At 39.8% G+C, this 17,774-nt stretch overlaps 1 protein-coding gene across 3 annotated transcripts; it reads left to right on the top strand.

Moving 5' to 3' along the window:
- Window positions 1–594: 594 nt before the first annotated feature.
- TMEM19 (transmembrane protein 19) lies at window positions 595–15,898 on the top strand. Of its 3 annotated transcripts, none has more exons than XM_057429448.1 (7): window positions 595–612; window positions 4,568–4,718; window positions 7,701–7,814; window positions 9,262–9,399; window positions 9,728–9,982; window positions 10,666–10,875; window positions 13,707–15,898. In XM_057429448.1, exons 1-7 carry the CDS (start codon window positions 610–612, stop codon window positions 13,868–13,870), a joined length of 1,035 nt encoding a protein of 344 aa, XP_057285431.1. In that variant the 5' UTR covers window positions 595–609; the 3' UTR covers window positions 13,871–15,898. The 3 variants fall into 3 exon arrangements, with proteins under 3 accessions (XP_057285431.1, XP_057285432.1, XP_057285430.1); XM_057429449.1 differs by lacking the exon at window positions 595–612 and adding an exon at window positions 4,255–4,304; XM_057429447.1 differs by lacking the exon at window positions 595–612 and having other exon boundaries at window positions 4,403–4,718.
- Window positions 15,899–17,774: the final 1,876 nt, after the last annotated feature.

The raw sequence follows: 17,774 nt of genomic DNA, 5'->3' as shown, positions 1-17,774 counted from the left end.
AAAATCAAGATCATTGAAGCAGTTCTTTTTCCTTCATTGTCCTATTAACTGTAAAACAAACAATACTAATTTCCAAAGACAATTTTAATAACTTCCTCTATTTTTAAAAGACAATGGCCAGCTCCTTTTATCTTTCTTTTATCTCTACTATGAACAGTATTTTTTATCCTGTAAAAAAGACTATGGAGGGAGGTGAAACAGATTATTCCATGGTCAGATCAGCATTTCCTATTGATTTTATACCACTAAGAAAAAAGAATACCATTACAAAAACAGAACTCTCACAAATATGAATAATGTTTTAAGCAGATTAGAGAAATGTAGAGTACTATCAAAGATACAAAAGGGTGGAACAGAACAGAAAGTCTACTTCATGAAAATTTGGAAATTTTATTCTGTATTATGGCAAACCTACTAAATTCTAATGTATTCCTGGGAAAAGAATGCATGCAAAAGAGTGATTAGCATGCTATTACAGTAACATGCTATTATCTTCAGTTGGTCATACTGCCTTTAATCACCTTGCATTCCTGTCTCCTATTAAATTGTATTTATTTTTACTTCTAGACTCTGCACTGGTCGTGCTTTGCATCCTATAGATCTGGGAAAATGGTAAGAAGGAGCTCTTCTTCTCAATATTGGGCAGCCTGTAATTCTAACAATATTTTTTTAATTTAAACTTCTCAGATTTTTCTTGTTTCAAGAATGTACTTGTATGGGAAAGCACGGGGAAAAACTTTTAAGATCTACTTGTCTCAAGCAACTGTTACTTGCCTTTTTTAAATTATCAAGCTTATCAAAATTATTAGGTATGAATTGGGAATGTGTTTTTTAATAAGCAAAAGCTATTTATTAAATGTATGCATTGCATATATAATACAATACTGTTCTTACTGATCAAGATGGCATTCTAAGTACATGAATTCTGAATTCATGATACTGTACACATCTAGATGTGTTCTTAATTTAAATTAAAAAAACCTCCTGAACAACACATTTGCCCATTGAAAGTGTTGTGATTTTATTGTTAATCATTATTGCAGGACTTACTAAAAACAAAGGGCAACATCTAGAAAAGAGGACTTTAAACGTAGTATTTGGGCCAATGACAGTAACTGCTGTAGATGTTCCTTTCAAAAATGTGTCAACTTCTTTCAGTTTCTAAAAGTGGAAAGAAATCCAACTTTGGGTTTCTTTCTTTTTCATTTCCAAATCTTCTTGTAACATTCCATGTGTACCAAGTGGCTGCAGGAAAACTTGTTGGCTGCATATAATAGAAAAAAATGAAAGAGGGATGTATGAAGCCACATACAGAAAAAGCAAAAGAGGTAAAGCGCATATAGCAAAAGACTCAGAGCTAAAAGAGGAATCAAAGCCAACATTATTCACAGTGGTTGCTACAGGTTTCATGACTAGAACCACCTTTCTCACCCCAGGCACCAAGAGCAGTATACTCTTTGCTTTTCTTTCTCATGTAAGCTCCAGGAGCAGCGTCTGTGGCTTTCAGCCAAGATGTAAGGTTTGTGGATAAGCCAGTGTAATAGTCTGGCATGTCTCTAAATCAGTGCAAGTGCTACCCATCCGTGAAGGAAGGTGAAGGATCCTTTAGAGTGCCACAAACCTGTCCCCTTGTCGTACCAGCTTCTGTGTTACCATTAATTATGGTCCCACATGTACAGTCCCACAGGTATCAGCCAGGGGTTTATGATTCCTGCAGGAATCTTTGTTTCTCCACCAGAAAATCCAGTATCAGTCTATTACAGTTTAGAAAACAAAAAATAAGCAATAAATTAAATAATTAATTTCAGTTAAGAGTGTATTTGAATTAATAGATTTATGGGAGTTGGTTACACCTAAACAAGCAGCTATTTGTTCAGCCACCAGTCTAAGTAGAAGAATCTTGTTCTGGTTGAAAAATTTGTTTACTTAGATTTTGGCAGGAGCATCTAAGCAGTGTTGTTATCAGGGTTATCCTTTAAAAGGTGTCCTATTCTTACAAAGCGGACCATTTGCTGAGCCCCTGACTTTTACGATTTCAAATCCAGATCTCAGATAGACTGAAAAGTTGGGAGCTAGGAAGGAACACCAGGTATACCAAAGTAAGTCCTGCTACATTGATACGCGGATTGACTCCATAACTCGTTAGAGTTGTAAAGTAGGTATGCTTTATTCAGTGCTGAGGCGCATGGGGGTTTCTCCTCCAAAAGCATGCGCGCCCCCCTTTGCCACTCAGTTCGTTTCTATTACATATAATGATTACCTAAACATGAGACTGCTTCACGCCTAATACCTATGCAAAACCTATTGCCGTCTACTATTATAATTAGTTTTCTGGCATTCGTCCCATTTGTGCGCCTGCGCAGTGCCTCCTGGTGGTGGTCATTAGGGGGTCGTGAGGATGAAGGCCTGTAGTTCCTCTTCATCACTGCGAGTAACCTCTTGGTTTCATGCAGACTCAATAGGGTTTCAGCTCCTGTCCAAACCTCAGGTTCGGTACAAGCCAGTTTTATGTATCTTAAAGCAGAAACTTGTCAAGTTTGTAAATTTTGTTACTCTGGCTATCTTCTGTTCCTTTTCTTTCTAAAGATACCGTTTGAACAAGAATGTCTTAAATGTTAAGATGAATCTTATCTACTACAATTCTGCCTAGCAGCTGTATCTCCTACAATTCTGCTTCACCAAACACAGCTACTGCTTAAGCAAGCAGGCACAATGTTAACCCTTTATTTCCCGGTATCAGTATTAATGTTTTGGGGATTTCCAGTTCAGAGAAAATTTGGGTGTTCCCAGTCTTTATTATCAATAAATACAGCAGAAAATAAAATAAAGCCTCTACACCCTTGCCTAAGGCACCTCGTTCAAATTTTGGCTCCAATTGGCTGGAGCCAACACATTGTAAACACCCAAGCGTTACCTTTAACCTCTGGAATAAGCCTGCTGTCTTCAAGTAAAACCAAGTATCTGCAAATCTCTGTAGAACATGGTCCCTATTTTAGACAACATCTGAAGAAGCAGCTGTGAACTATTTCTTTCACAGCTACACAAAAATATATCTAAGTTTCTGTTGCAAAAGAATCCACAACCTGGGCTGTGTTCACACCCTGTTAGAAACTTACTCCAGATCCCGAATGAAAAATAATGGAACATGCTTGAAAGATGAACAGGTGCCAACATGCAAGAAATTGGCTTCAAATCAGCAGGGAAATTGCCAACTCTTACACTACGATTATTCATTTGAATTTTTAAGCTTAAAAGCTACTCTTGTTGTATGCAAAAGAACTTTTAATTCACATTTTCCTATTACTCTGTCTGTCATTGAATACTTAAATATTCTATTCTGCTGCTGCTACAAGGCCATAACAAATGGCACCCAAGGTTACTGATGTTCATGAGGTGGCTCATCTGAACCCATGTTTGTAAACTTGAAGGGTTTGGGTCTACCTTCCACATAACAAATGTTTAATATATAAATGCTACTTCAGAATTACCTTCTGTGATGTCTGAAGTAGTTTATTTTATAGGCAGCTGCCTCAAAGTGAACAGAGGGCTTTTGAGAAGTGGAGTTTCTCATCTCTTTGCTTTGGTAACAAAGCCTCTGATACACGCAGTGAGTTTTGGAGTCCTTCTAGTAACTCGGGATACATTATTTACAGTCGAGTGTTTTGAGAGTAATTCTGGCATGCCCAATGAAAACCTATCAGGCAGGTTTGGCTTGTTTACATCCCATGTGAACTTCGAGAGATGTTTCAAGTCTCCTTCTTGTCCTGTTAATGAACTCTGCAATGCTCCAGCAAGTTTCAAACCTCATCCAGATACTCACGGGTATCACTAATTACCAACTCACTTCATACTTTTCATGCCTAGGTTTATTACACAAACGCTATTTGACAAAGTTGATTTATCTTTAACTAGTGTTTTTTCCATTGGTCGTTATTCGAGCCCACCGTGCAAGGCACTAGACGCCCTGGTGCAGAGGCAAGCCGTGGGTCCACGAGCCCGGAGATAGCGGCTGGCTCACGGATTACCGTTTACCACAGAGGAGGCACGCTTAACAAGGACGGGGGGTTGCGACAGGCAGACGCCGGTCTCGCAGAGGATCGGTACCCGGGAACCCATTAGGGCTGGGAAAGGCTGTGGGTGGATAACCGATACCACAGCTCCGCCCCGAGGCCTGTTGAGTGCTTGCAGGACCGGGACCGCCTCCTCCCTCCCTTCCTCCTTCCCCGCCACCGTGCAGCTCGCGGAGCATGCGCAGAGGGGTGGCGGGGCGGAATGGTGGCGGCGCCGGAGGGCCGCGGGAGCAGGTCTGTGGCAGAGATAGGTGATGGGAGGGAAGGAGGAAGGGCCGGGGCCTACCAGTCGCACAGCGCCTCGCAGCTCGACCCCTAACGTCCGCCTCCCCATGAACGGGTCGGTGCCTCCCAGTGGCTCCCCGAGGTGTGGGGGAACAGAGGCGGCCTCGGGGGCGGTGCGTGCCGCTTCGGGCCGCGGCTCGCGCCGGGCAGGAGCAGGAGGAGGAGGAGATAGCGGTGTGGCTGATGCGGTGCGCCCCGTGCTTCCCCTCCAGGTGTTCTCTTTTTGGATTCCTATGTCCTATTGCGAGGAGGATTTCTTCAAAGAGTACCTCAAGATGATGGCGAATATTATCATCCTGAACGCGCTCATTTGTATTTCTCTGGTGTTCTGGATCGTGTCCATGACCGCAAGTACGTACTACGGTGAGTGCAAAGGCCGGGTGGGGGCTGAGGAGGTGACACGGCGAGGGGGAGCGGAGCCCCTGCAGACTGGGGGTACGGCGTTGGAAGAGGGGTTGCAGAGCTCCTTTCGGCCTCAGCAGACCTGAAAGCCCTGACAGTAGCTGCAGATGGTTTATAAGGTGTTAATGGCCAATGTGCCCTTCTAGGTGCACTGCCTAGGGATCCCGTTGAATGTAAAATGTTGGTATGCTTTATAATTTATTTTCCTGAAAGAAAGCAAATATTCGAAGTTCTTCCCTGTGAGGGTGGTGAGGCAGTAGCACAGGCTGCCCAGGGAAGCTGTGGGTGCTCCATTTGTGGCCGTGTTCAAAGCCAGGTTGCAAAGGGCCTTGAAAAGGTGGTCTAGTGGAAGGTGTCTCTGGCCATGGCAGTGGGGCTGGAACTGGATGAGCTTCAAGGTCCCTTCTAACCCAAATGATTCTGTGATAGCTCAGGCTGTGACTTAGTTGTGTGTAATTGCAGGGACATTAGTACTTTCTGTACTCTCAGTTCTAGGACCATTTTTACAGCAGTGTGGAAAAGCAGCAGTAGTGCCTTCCCATCAGTGCAAACCTAGAAGAGTTTGACTGCTTTCCTAAGACAAGGAAAGACCTGTTCTTAGGACTTCTGCCAGTTTCATGCAGGAAATGCTCAGCTCCAATGTCAGTGCAGTATTGGTGAGAGTACCTAGGGATGCAGTGTGAAGACCCTCAGCTGCCTAGTGTCACCTTGGATCCACAATATATCCAGCTAGAATAAATATCCCACTAGTATAAGCTGACTTTTGCAGTGGCAGCTGGATGTCTCTGCTCAGTGTTTTTCAGTGCTTCAGGTTTTGGAATGGTGTATTAGCCCTGGTATAGCATTAAATCTGTGTTGTCTGGACACTTCTACGTTGGCTTTTAGAGAGATGCCAGACACATAGAAGTCATGCAGAAGCAAGCAGTTTGTCTCATTTAGAGCTAGCCAAGTTGGACTGAAACATGCAACATTGTGTTTATCAGCTCTATAGGTATAGCTCTCTGTGTTCTTCTGCTAATTAGGATATTCCAGTCCTTGCTATATAATATGATTGAGAATTGACAGCAGAAAGTGGAGAGGTCTGGTAAATCTTTGTGGGCCTCCTTGGGACTCACTCCAGCAGGTGAATCAGATGTATCAGGTATCTCCTGATACTGAGAAGGAGACTGCAGACAAATCTTCCCTTTTTTAAAAGCGGTTATAGAGCAAGAAGGTCAATTCTGAGGTCTCCAACATGAGAAGGATGTGAAGCTGTTGGAGCGAGTCTAGAGGAGGGCCACAGGGATTACTAGAGGGCAGGCACACCTCTCCTGGAGTTGGTAAGCCTGGAGAAGAAAAGGTTCCGGGGAGACTTTAGAGCCGTCTTCCTCTACCTAAAGAGGGCCTACAAGAAGTCTGGAGAGGGACTTTTCACAAAGGCATGTCGTGACAGGACAAGGGGGAATGGTTTTGAGCTGGAAGAGGGTAGGTTTAGTTTAGATACCAAGAAGAAATCTTTTACTGTGAGGGTGGTGAGGCGCTGGCACATATTGCAGCCACTGTCAGAGAAGAAAAATCAGTGGAAAGGATTCCCCCACTATGTGGGGCACATTAACATGTAGAGAAAGAAGGCTATCTCTTAGCTTAAATATGTGCTTTCAGTTTACACTGCATGCCATGAAGAAAATAATTTCTCACGCCAACGTGTTGTGCAAACAAAAAGAAATTCTGTTGTCACTCAATCTGGTCGTGCTGTTCTAGATAGAACTGAGGAAAACATAACAGGGAGGACAGTGGAATGTAGAAGTGGAAAAGGATTATTTTAGAAAATCCTAAGAGAAGAAAAAAAAATTTGGGAGTAAATACATATTACAAGACATGAAACTGTTGGGTGCAGCTTGCTTTTCAACAAGTCTCTATGATGCTCCAGATCAAGATGAAGACAGGCTGAGAAAGTTGGGGTTGTTCAGCCTGGAGAAGAGAAGGCTGCGTGGACACTTCATAGCAGCCTTCCAGTATCTGAAGGGGGCCTGTAAGGATGCTGGGGAGGCACTCTTCATTGGGGACTATAGTGATAGAACAAGGGGTAACGAGTTAAAACTTAACAGGGGAAGTCTAGATTGGACATAAGGAAGAAGTTCTTTACCATGACAGTGGTGAGGTACTGGAATGGGTTGCCCAGGGAAGTTGTGAATGCTTCATCCCTGGCAGTATTCAAGGCCAGGTTGGACAGAGCCTTGGGTGACATGGTGTAGTGTGAGGTGTCCCTGCCCATGGGAGGGGGGGTGGAATTAGATGATCTTAAGATCCTTTCCAACCCTAACTATTCTGTGATTCTATGAAGATGGGCTGCCAGGTTGGGAAAGGGTTGCATGCATATATGGTAGAGAGGACCTATGCAAAGCAAAGACTAAGAAGTCTAAATCATCTGTGAATTCTCAGCTAAGCCAAATTTTCTGCAGAAACAGGACAAGAACTGCATTAAATTTCTTCAGGCTCACTTGAGCATAAATATTGAGGTGGAAACCAGACTATATAACACTTGATTTGTATGTCATGTGGCTACCTTTCCTTAAATACAAAATGTATAGTGTATTAATGTTCTTTTTTAAAAATTATGGTTTGGAGAATGATGGCTTGCTGAAATAAGCTTTATTCTTTTCAGTATTCCTAGTTGCCTTTAAACGTTTCTAGGACTAGCCCTTTTGGTGAAAAGAGTTAATAAAGTCATAGGAACAACTATTGTAAAAGATATCAAATGTGTTCTCACGTCCTGAGGGCCTTTTGAGGAGACGCCCTCCTGTGGTGGGGAGAGGGACTCAAGAGCTTGGTTACCATGGGTAAAAAGTTTTAATCTCTAAGATCAGTTTTTAAACATATACTAGAAGATAATGACTTTTCATATATAAAGGCTTTAAAAAGGCTTATAAGGATCATATGTAACCATTTTATTTGATTTATCAGGTACTTTACGACCTATTTCTCCATGGCGCTGGCTTTTTTCAATCTTGGTTCCACTAACAATTGCTACACAGGGTTTTAAGAAGAAGAGTCTTGATCACAGTGGTGCATTGGGAGGTACGTTTTTTGTGAGCCTGCTAAGCTAAACATTTAGTAAACTAAGGCTCTTTGTATTGTACATAATAGTCTTTTAAGACTTTACTACCTAGTTCTATTATAATAGAAGTGTAAATGTAAGCATATGTACCTTAAATTCATACTGATTTTTTTCCTCATGCCTGTTTAAGTAGTTTTTTGCTGCTGTTTGTAATTCATTTGATTATATTGTCTTTAGACTTACATGAACCCAGAAGATTCTTGTAAACTTCAGTATAGCATGCAGTTAAATTGCATGTTTTGGTTTAACATACAGATAAATTCATGTAGAAATAAAGAAATGGCAAGAGTTATTGGTAAAGAAATACCATGAAACTGAGCCATGTCAGTAGCCTATGTGCCTGGTAGGAAACCAGTAAAGATACTGTGGTTCTCCTTTCTGTAATATGAGCAGTTCTAGACATTTTTTGGCCTTCCAAGAAAATGAAATCTGTACTTCAAACAAATTACCATATCAACAGAATTTTTCTTAATGATGTTATTAAAAAAACGCAATGTAGTGTACAGTAGTGTTTGTTGAAATCTGGTGCAATATTTCTGGGTGATGTGATTCACCCTTGTATTCTGATGTTGTCTGGATTGATGGTCAATGGAAAGAAACAGGAGGTCAAACCCTTTCCTCCCATGTCACTGTTTTGTTAGTCTTGATCTGTCTGTGCATTGATGGGAGCATTTTCTAAATTAAGAAAAGCCATCTTTTCTGCTGTTTCTGCCTGTTAACGTTAACAGCTCTGCTAGGCAGTTTATGCTGGCATTTGTTTTATGTGCAGGCAGTTTTCTTTCATTTGCGAAGAATTTTTAACTCATGGTGGGCAGTAGGAATTAGTCCTCCCCTGTGAAAGAGGAGATAAAGCAGAATTACACCCAGGAGCTTAAATACTTACAGAAAGAAAAAGATGGCTTAAAATCAAATACGGAAAAAGAAAATGAGGAACAGAAAGGACAAGTAGCATCCGTTATGATACGGAAGAGGATTATTCAGGTTATCTTAGAGACCAGAAGATAAATTTGCTGATAGAGACACAGCCACAGCTCTGTATATGCTTTTTACACAAATAATCCTATTCTTCAGGCAGAGTACTTCAGTTTGAATTATATAACCTTAGGCTTTTATTTATTTATTTATTTATCTGGTTTTTATTTTTGCACAGTATTACTAATTTGTGTCAAGAGAAGGTCTTAAAAGATCACATAATTTGGCAATAAAACTTAAGGGAAAATTGCAAAAATAACTGGGTTTTTTATTTTTCAGTCAAGATGTCTTTGGAATTATTATACAGGTATTAGATGCTTCAGTAATTCTCTTCTTGCATGATTGAAGTTTATCATACTTTTTGTATTCAAGAGATTCAAAACACTTTGCAAAGTGTTACATGAAAGGATTTTATATGCTTTTTTTTTCCCATAGGATTGGTGGTTGGATTTATCCTTACAGTTGCAAATTACAGTTTCTTCACCTCTTTGTTTGTATTTTTTGTTACTTCTTCAAAACTTACTAAATGGAAAAAAGATATAAAGAAGCAAATAGATTCAGAATACAAAGAAGGTAAGCCATAACTTTTAAATTCTTCCAGTTTCCTTGTGAAGAATAAACACTATATATTCCTCTTTCTTTCGAAGGGGTAGATGAGATGTAATCTCCAAAATAAGGCACACTGTTGTTGTGCCTCCCCTCCAACTCCATCAATATGATCGTTAGCAAGTGACTTTGCTTTTGCTTCTGTTCTATTTAATAAATTGCTATCTAGTTTCTGGTTCTAAAATTTTTTTTTTTTATTTTAACTTTATATGTGTGTATTTTGCTTTTGTCTCATGCTGTTGTCTGTCCAGGGTATTTTGCCTGAAAATACTAATCTTGGTTTTTGTCACTTTAGGTGGACAGAGGAACTGGTTGCAAGTATTGTGTAACGGTGGTGTTCCTACTGAGCTGGCTCTCTTATATATGATAGAAAATGGACCGGGTGAAATTCCTATAGACTTTTCAAAGCAATACACAGCATCATGGATGTGCTTATCCCTTTTGGGAGCTTTGGCATGCTCTGCTGGTGATACATGGGCTTCAGAGATTGGTAGTGTTATGAGTAAAAGCAAGCCAAGGTTGATAACAACCTGGGAAAAGGTTCCAGTGGGTAAGGTGTTACCTGTTCTTCATGTTCTTATGCTAATCTGTTTAGAACTATGCATCTGACTTGAAAATTAAAAAAAAAAAACCTCAAAAAACCCCAAGCATCAGAAATCCGGGATTAGAAAATACTAGCAGGAACGCATTTGCTGAAATGGAATATACTCAGTTGTGTTTCTGCTGCTTCTCGTTGGTGGGAGCTAAAATCATTCTTAGTGAGCGCTGTCAGTTCTCATTTCTGGCACTAATAAAAGTCTTTATATTGCCAAAAATATAAAGAATACAAGTTTACAACTCAGTTTTTTAGACATGAAAATTTTAATCAGTAGAAGAATATTCAATACAGATGCCACAGAAAATTCACTTAACTACATCACTCATTTCCTTTGGTATCTTACCAAGGATGGGTAAAGTGACCCTTCTGTCTGTCAGGCCTTGTCTAAACAGTGGATGACATTGCTGCCTTAAAGCAGTGTGTCTTTTTTTGGGTCTTGTTGGCATGTTGATCCAAGTTGTACGCCTTGTGGGATAGGATTTGAGTGCATGGTAATTTTATTGGGTTTTTTTTGCTTGTGGATATAAGGGGGGGAAGATCACTATGAACACAGTTTTGATTTCATATAAAACATTTGAACAAATGCAAGGCTTCAAGGAAAAGTTGGTGAATCAGCTTGGTTTTGTTTGATTCAGGTACTAATGGAGCAATTACTTTTGTGGGCCTGCTGTCAAGTTTGCTTGGCGGCATGGTAGTAGGTATAGCCTACTTCATCACACAACTCATTTTCGTGACTGATCTGGAAGTATCTGCTCCACAATGGCCCATTATTGTATTTGGTGCAGCAGCTGGCTTACTGGGATCAATTGTGGATTCCTATTTGGGAGCTACAATGCAATACAGTGGTAAGATTATTCTTTTTTTTACCCCCCCTTCAGTGTAACCTCAAAATGGACTTGGAATTTCCAGAAGGGCTGAGGACATGATTTTTATATGGAGAAAATACAGAATTAGCAACACAAAGGATAAAGGGAGCCAAAGTGATGGACATGATAATGAAAACAAGAGCAAGGGCAGCTGGTTCTTTTCCATATTTTTATTTGTGTATATTATGTTACTGTCTTGTTGATTACTGAAAGAGAACAGAGATCTGCAACATGTTAACTTGCAGAAAGCAATTGCTGCCCTCTAGTTTTCTATAGATCTAATTATGGTAACATATGAGAAAACGTCAGCTTAATTTTATCCATTTACCCAAATCAGTTGTCACTGCAGAAGCTTGAGTTCTAATTCTGAAGGCAGCAATAGTGTCAGCTTTAAGAATTACATAAGAAAAGCTCCAGGAACATGTGCCCACAATTTAAGTTTTCACTGCTTCTAGAGTACTGTTTCCTGTAAGTTAAGTTCATGACAAACCAGCTGTGACTTTAACTAAAAAATCATGTTCATTTTTAAAAACCCTCTTGGCTGGCTGAGTCTAAATGATTTCAGTATTTTACTAATTGCCTCTAAGGATCTTTGTGAATAAAAACTACAGACAACCTTTAGGCTAAACTGTAAACTGCTGAAAAGTTGTTTAAAGACTATATGTGATGCTATTCTGTTTAATAGCTGGTTGCAGAGAGAATTCTTATCTACTTACTTGTTGGAAGTCGAGGTTTGAAGGTACAGATGACCTGCCTGAAAGATCCAAGTCGTTTAAGTCTGTCATCACAATGAGAACTGCAGACTGTTGTTGATGCTGTGGATTTGGCTTTCCAGCAGTTTCTATGCTCTATTTCTTGTAGTCTGTTTAGACCTTCTGTTTCCAAGAAAGCCTAAAATGGAATTGAGTGTTTAACCATTTGAGGAATTTCTAGAAATTTCTGTACTAAAGAAGACGCACTTAAGCACTTGGGCGATGTTTCATGCTTCTAATGATGCAGATGCATTAAGAGTATGTGGTAAACCTAGCTAATGCATGCCAGCATTTATCAGCATTTATTTATTCTTCACTTCAGATATTTTTCCATGCTCAGCAACTTATTTTGCTAGCCACAGCAGGAGCAGTATGCAAGTTCCAGTGTTTCTTTTACAAGTTCATAAGTACTGCTGCAGTATCTATATTATATATGGATATACACTATGGTGTGTGTGTATGTATATATATATGCTGTGATATAAATGAAATAGTGCTGCTCCTGTGGTACACGCTGTTAGGTTTTGTGTTCCTCCCTACTTCAACCTGCTTTTCCAATCCCCGTTCAGCGTGGTCTCATAAGAAATACTCCGGTCTCTCTGCAGCATCTTGAAAAACAATAAATACGGCAGTGCTAATAAAGAATTGTGCGTTCTTTTGAAAATATCATGCTGCCACTGCTAATCCCTTTTGCCAATGTTTTTCTTGTTGGTAATCCTCCTAGATTTGGTTTGTGTAATATACTGTGATAGCCAGTTTCTAGGTGAAAGTCCTTCCCTGCCCACACATTTATTAAGTAAAACTTTGAATAGCTGCACAGAATGACATTAAAATTTTCCTGTGGTATCAGTCTGAGGCCAGACCTATTCTGTAAATAACAAAAGGAATAGAAGGAATTACTGTTACCTTTCCTAGTACTTGTTAATTCTCTCAGTCTATGCTTTATGTGCATTTGAAGTATATATTTATAAAAATTTATTCCCAGTTTTTCTCTCAAGAAAACTTACAACTTCCTAAAACATAGCAATTGTTAAGAGTTAAACTATCAGGCTTTGAAGCTGAATTTTTCTGTAGCTTTTTTGCATTATCCAAAGCTAGGTTTAAAAACATGATTCAAAGGTAAAAGTAATAGCAGCTATATACCTGCCAGGCAGGTTCGTGCTGTGGGGTTTTTTAAGTTTTGTCTGAGGTGCTGAAAATCTTTTTGTCACAGAGCGGCAGTTCAAACTGAAATTTCCATGTTGTGGGGTTTACAGATAAGAGAAAATAATGTTAATATAAAATACAGTGATTTATTTTGGAATGTTTCTTTGTGTCATCCTTAAAGGTGTGCACATGGACATACATACCCAGTTACATGCTTCACTACAGCTTGAGTTGGCATTAAAATCAGTCATGCTAGAATTTTACACTTTGATCAGCTTAGAAAGTAATGCAGCTGGACAGAAGATAGGCTAACTGTGTACAGTAACAGCTAATGAAATAACAGTACTAGAGTACTGATAATACAGAGGTAGAGCAAGAAACGGCTTAAGTACCAGGAAAAAAAAAACAGCTGCTGGTAGTATAAAACTGCTATGTAAGTAGAAATGCTAAATTCAAGTTCCATAAGAAGCTTGTTTTCTGACAGATCAAATAATAATGTTATTTCCATAATTTTACTTTAAAACAAATACATCTTCGTGACAGGAAATACGTGTGGCTAATCAGTTGTTTCTGTTTGGTTGAAACGAGCATCCAGTGCCTTAGAACAACTTACTCCTGATTCAGCTCACTCTATTCCTTTCTTCGCTATGAAACTACATAGAGAAGTAGACCTGGCAAAAGTGTAACTTTGCAAAAGAAATAACTTCTAACACAAAATATTGTATTTATATTCCAGTCTTTGAAGCTAGAAGATTAAACTAACTATGATTTCATTTAGTCTGTTGCTGTCTTTTCTTACAGAGGTTTAACAAATAATGGTAAACTAAATTTATGACATTGCATACATTTGGTTACTAAGTTTCTTTTCAGCTTGGTTGGCTTTGTAAAATGAAGTCTTTTATCTTTCCCCAGGTTTTGACCAGAATATTGGCATGGTTGTCAACCACCAAACAAAAGACTCGAAGCACATATCTGGAAAACCCATATTGGACAATAACGCAGTAAATCTTTTTTCTTCTATAATCATTGCTTTGGTTCTCCCAGGTATGGCGTGGTGTTTCTGGCCCAGGCGTTGAAATGGTTTAAGGTTTTCTGCATGTGATTTCTTTACGTTCAGTTTTACACAAAGACTCCCAAGTCCTCTTTGAATCCTTCTTGAAGAGAGGGATCTGAAACTTTCAGAGATCCAAAGGACTTTCCGTCTCAACTTACTAAGGCTGTAAGCTTCATATTGCAATTGGTGTTTCTCAGGGGAAGGAAAGGGTTTTGCCAATACGCTCTTGATGCTCTTGAGATGAATGCAGATTGTTGCCAAGTGAGGTGAAGCATTTCTTTATCCCCATGGAACTGAAATGTTGGAGTCTCTTCTCTCCAGTCCCCATCATCTGGAAGGACAAGAAGCTGGAATCGTAGAATCAACTAGGATGGAAAAGACCTTTAAGATCATCAAATCCAGCCATTACCCCAGGACTGCCAAGTCCATCACGAAGCCATGTCAGTGAGGGCCTCATCTACATGGTTTGTGAACACCTCCAGAGATGGTGATCCCATCACTGCCCTGGGCAGCCTGTTCCAACACCTGATCCTGCCTTCGGTAAATAAATTTTTTCCAATGTCCAGTGTAAACCTCCTCCGGCACAGCTTGAGGATGTTACCTCTTATCCTGTCACTTGTTTCTTGGGAGAAGAGACTGACCGCCAGCTCACTACAACCTCCTTTCAGGTAGCTGTAGAGGGTGATAAGGTCCCCCCTTCAGCCTCCTTTCTCCATACTAAACACCCCTAGTTTCCTCAGCTGCTCCTCATACCGTTCTCCAGATTTGTTGCCCTTTTCTGGAGCTACTTCAGCACCTCAATGTCTTTCTTGTAATGAGGGGCCCAAAATTGAATGCAATTCGAGGTGCAAATAGAAGTCTAATCAACATCAGTCAGTGTGATGGGGCATTGTGGCTATTGTCCACCAAGTACACTGCAACTTTATGTATGCAATGGTAACACAGGTGAAATGGCTGGAATCTGGCATTTGCCATAATCTACAGTATGTAAAGTTTTATGGAAATACTGAGGGAGAGAATAAGCCTTGTTGCCTATTCTGCATTCTGGTACGATCTCCACTTCTGTGGGAATAGGGTTGGTAAAAGTGATGCCACTACATAATGTTTGCAGCAAAAGACTAAATTTAAAATTTAAATTTAGAATCTGAAATAAAAACTCATTAGTTGTTCCAGAATAATATATTTGTGCCTTTTTTGAAGTCTTTATTTCAAAACTAATGATATTTATGAACATTGTCAATACTGTATTACTTACTAAATTAAAGATTACAGTTGTGAATTCACGTTCATCTCTTTAGAGCATTTTGTTCATAAGCTTAGAATTGTTCCATAATGTTTAGCATTCTGACCAAACTATCCTCTTTGGTTCTTTCTCAGCAGTGGAAGTGTTTCCATTTTGTTTGGGATTGCTATTCAGAGTTGGTGGCCTCAGCCAAAGAAGCTACAGAGGTATCCTTGTAGTGAATGGGGAAAGTCTCACAAGCCATTTAAAAATGGGAATTTAACTTCTAGTACTCAGACTTCTGTGTTGGGTGATTCCATCTCCCATCATTACTTTATAGAAGAGGTGGAAGTAATTTAGCCTGCACACATTGTATTTAAACCTTGGAGGTACCCACATAATAACATGTCATTGTTGACATCGGAAGATAGGGCCCATGCTGTTTACTTGTGAAAAGCATTTTCTTTTTATCATTAATTATCTTTAGCTGAGTATTTTGTATTAAACACTTGATTGTTTTTTATGAATGTCTTGTGTCTGTTGCCTGTCTGAACTCAGTTGAATTGTGTATTTTGTCACCCTTTGTGGCAATATTAAAAACTGCCATGTTGAGTTTACTCTTTCACAAATCTGGTCTATATAAATCTGGAATTTATCACTGGAACTAGTTCACTGTATTATCCTGTTATAAAGATGAGATTTCAAGCTAGTAAAAGCTTTCTGAAAAGAACAAATTTTGTGGCTGCTGTATGTCTGTTCCTTTGGAAAGGCACAAAATTGTAAAGAAATATATGCACTTGAAGTGTAACAATAAACACTTGAGATTTTCATGTGTTGTCTGGATTTATGCTGCTTCTGAATAAACACTGTCTTAGTTGTCTTTTAAGGTTTTATTACTACTGTTGTGATTTCTGGAATTAAGACGTTTTTGTAAGATACTTTTTCTTTCCATTAAATGTGTTGGTTTTATATTCTTTTATTTCCTGGAACAAAGTCTGCTTTCTAACACTGAAACTTTTCACTATTTAATGTGAGTCTCATTTGAAAAACAGTTTGCTGTAGTGAGAAGACATCTGGGATTTTAAACTCACAGTAGCATGAAATGCTTTGATTTGTTAACATATGAATGAATATGATCTGAACAAATGAATTCCTGCAGGTACAACCTTCAAAGCTATTGTTTTTTACTTGTCATGACTTGAGGATGATGCTTGAGTTGCTTTTGAAACTCTCACTCATCAGGCTCCTGTATTTAGAAAGATCTGAGTGCTCTTGAATTGTGAAAAGGACAGTCTAAGCTCCAGGTACGTTATACTGAGTGGAGTATAGCATATGTGAATATTGGTACATTTAACTCTTTAGCAGCTGTAAAACTGTTGGGGGTTGGGGGAGGGGGGGGCAGGATACAGGAAATAGGTTCTAGGATGTGACAAACTGCCTGTAACTTGGTGCGTGTCACTGAGAGCAGTTCCTGAGCTCAGAAAGGGACAGACAGGGATACCACCTGTCCATGTGTTGCTTGGAAAGGCAGAAAACGCAGGAAGTAAAAGGGAAGGTGATGAAAAAGAGCTAGAAGAAAACCAAGGACATTGACAGATTTGAAGGTACAAAACAGGTCACTGCAATAAGTAAATATAGTTTCATTCTTTAAACACTTAAATATTCCTTTTGCTTCCCGGCCGTCAGTACCCTTAGCAAATAACTGGCACTGATACATAAACAGTTCTGAAGACTTAGTTTCTAACAGTAACGGGCTGAAACATCTTGAATTACTGTTGGTGTTTTACAGATCCTGGTTTGGGCACTGGATAAATGTGGCAATAGACTGATTATATTAAAAGCTGTTAGGATTGGGCACCTCAGGTTTGTAAGCAGGATTTGTTGTACCCATGTTCCCCCAACAGTGCTTTGGGCCCCACTCAGACCCTTTTTAAGTTTTATTAACCAGCATTTCAAATGGCAGTAAGTCACTGTTCCTCAAGCAGGAGTCAGCCTGTTTGACAGATGGTTTATTCACCTCAAGCATTGTAGGCACTTCACAGTTTCTGCTTCTGGCTTTTGCTGTAACTGGATAATAACTTCCAGTTTAAACACTGCTTCTGCTGGGGGGCCTGTTGTAATGCATAAATTGGAGCGGGTACATGGATTCACTCAGACTACACACAGCCCTGCAGTGCGCCCAAGCCTGCAGCTGCCTCCAGTAAATGTTAATGCAAGTTCCAAATGAAGATGAAATACGGGAATGTGGAAAGAAGCTGCCAGGAAAGGGCAGCTTGTACTTGGGTACTCCCAAGTCTGTAAAACTTTCATCCAAGAAATTCCACCAGGAAAGCATTTGTTCTGGAGCTTTGATACAGCTTCCCCCCGCCCCATTTTAATACATTGCCACTACAACCACTAAATCATAGAACAACCCAGGTTGGAAGGGACCATAACAGATCATCTGCTCCCAACATCTTGTGGGAAAGGGAGCCTAGATGAAGTCATCTAGCACCCTGTCCAATCACACCTTGAAAACCTCCAGTGATGGGGACCCTACCACCTCCCTCAATGTCATTGAGGAAACATTCCCTGCGTAAGGCAAATGCACAGGGAAGCAGAACACCACCATTCTGTGAGTTCTGACCAGAAAACCTTCCATGTGACTGATAACGTGAAGCAGTAATGTCATACACATTATCACCTTGAAAATACCTTTAGAATG

This window comes from Pezoporus wallicus, unplaced genomic scaffold (genome assembly GCF_028554395.1).
Source record: "Pezoporus wallicus isolate ANWC-B61680 ecotype Strahan unplaced genomic scaffold, APGP_CSIRO_Pwel_v1 contig_5069, whole genome shotgun sequence".
Classification (NCBI taxonomy): domain Eukaryota; kingdom Metazoa; phylum Chordata; class Aves; order Psittaciformes; family Psittacidae; genus Pezoporus; species Pezoporus wallicus.
This window is presented reverse-complemented; position numbering and strand designations above follow the sequence as displayed.

What these genes read in the sequence shown, in the direction of transcription:
- TMEM19 (XM_057429447.1), top strand. Translation starts at nt 4,403, where the DNA reads ATGAACGGGTCGGTGCCTCCCAGTGGCTCCCCGAGGTGTGGGGGAACA. An exon ending in TCACAGTGGTGCATTGGGAG is followed by an intron (nt 7,815 to 9,261) that starts GTACGTTTTTTG and finishes TTTTTCCCATAG; the next exon opens with GATTGGTGGTTGGATTTATC. An exon ending in AGATTCAGAATACAAAGAAG is followed by an intron (nt 9,400 to 9,727) that starts GTAAGCCATAAC and finishes TTGTCACTTTAG; the next exon opens with GTGGACAGAGGAACTGGTTG.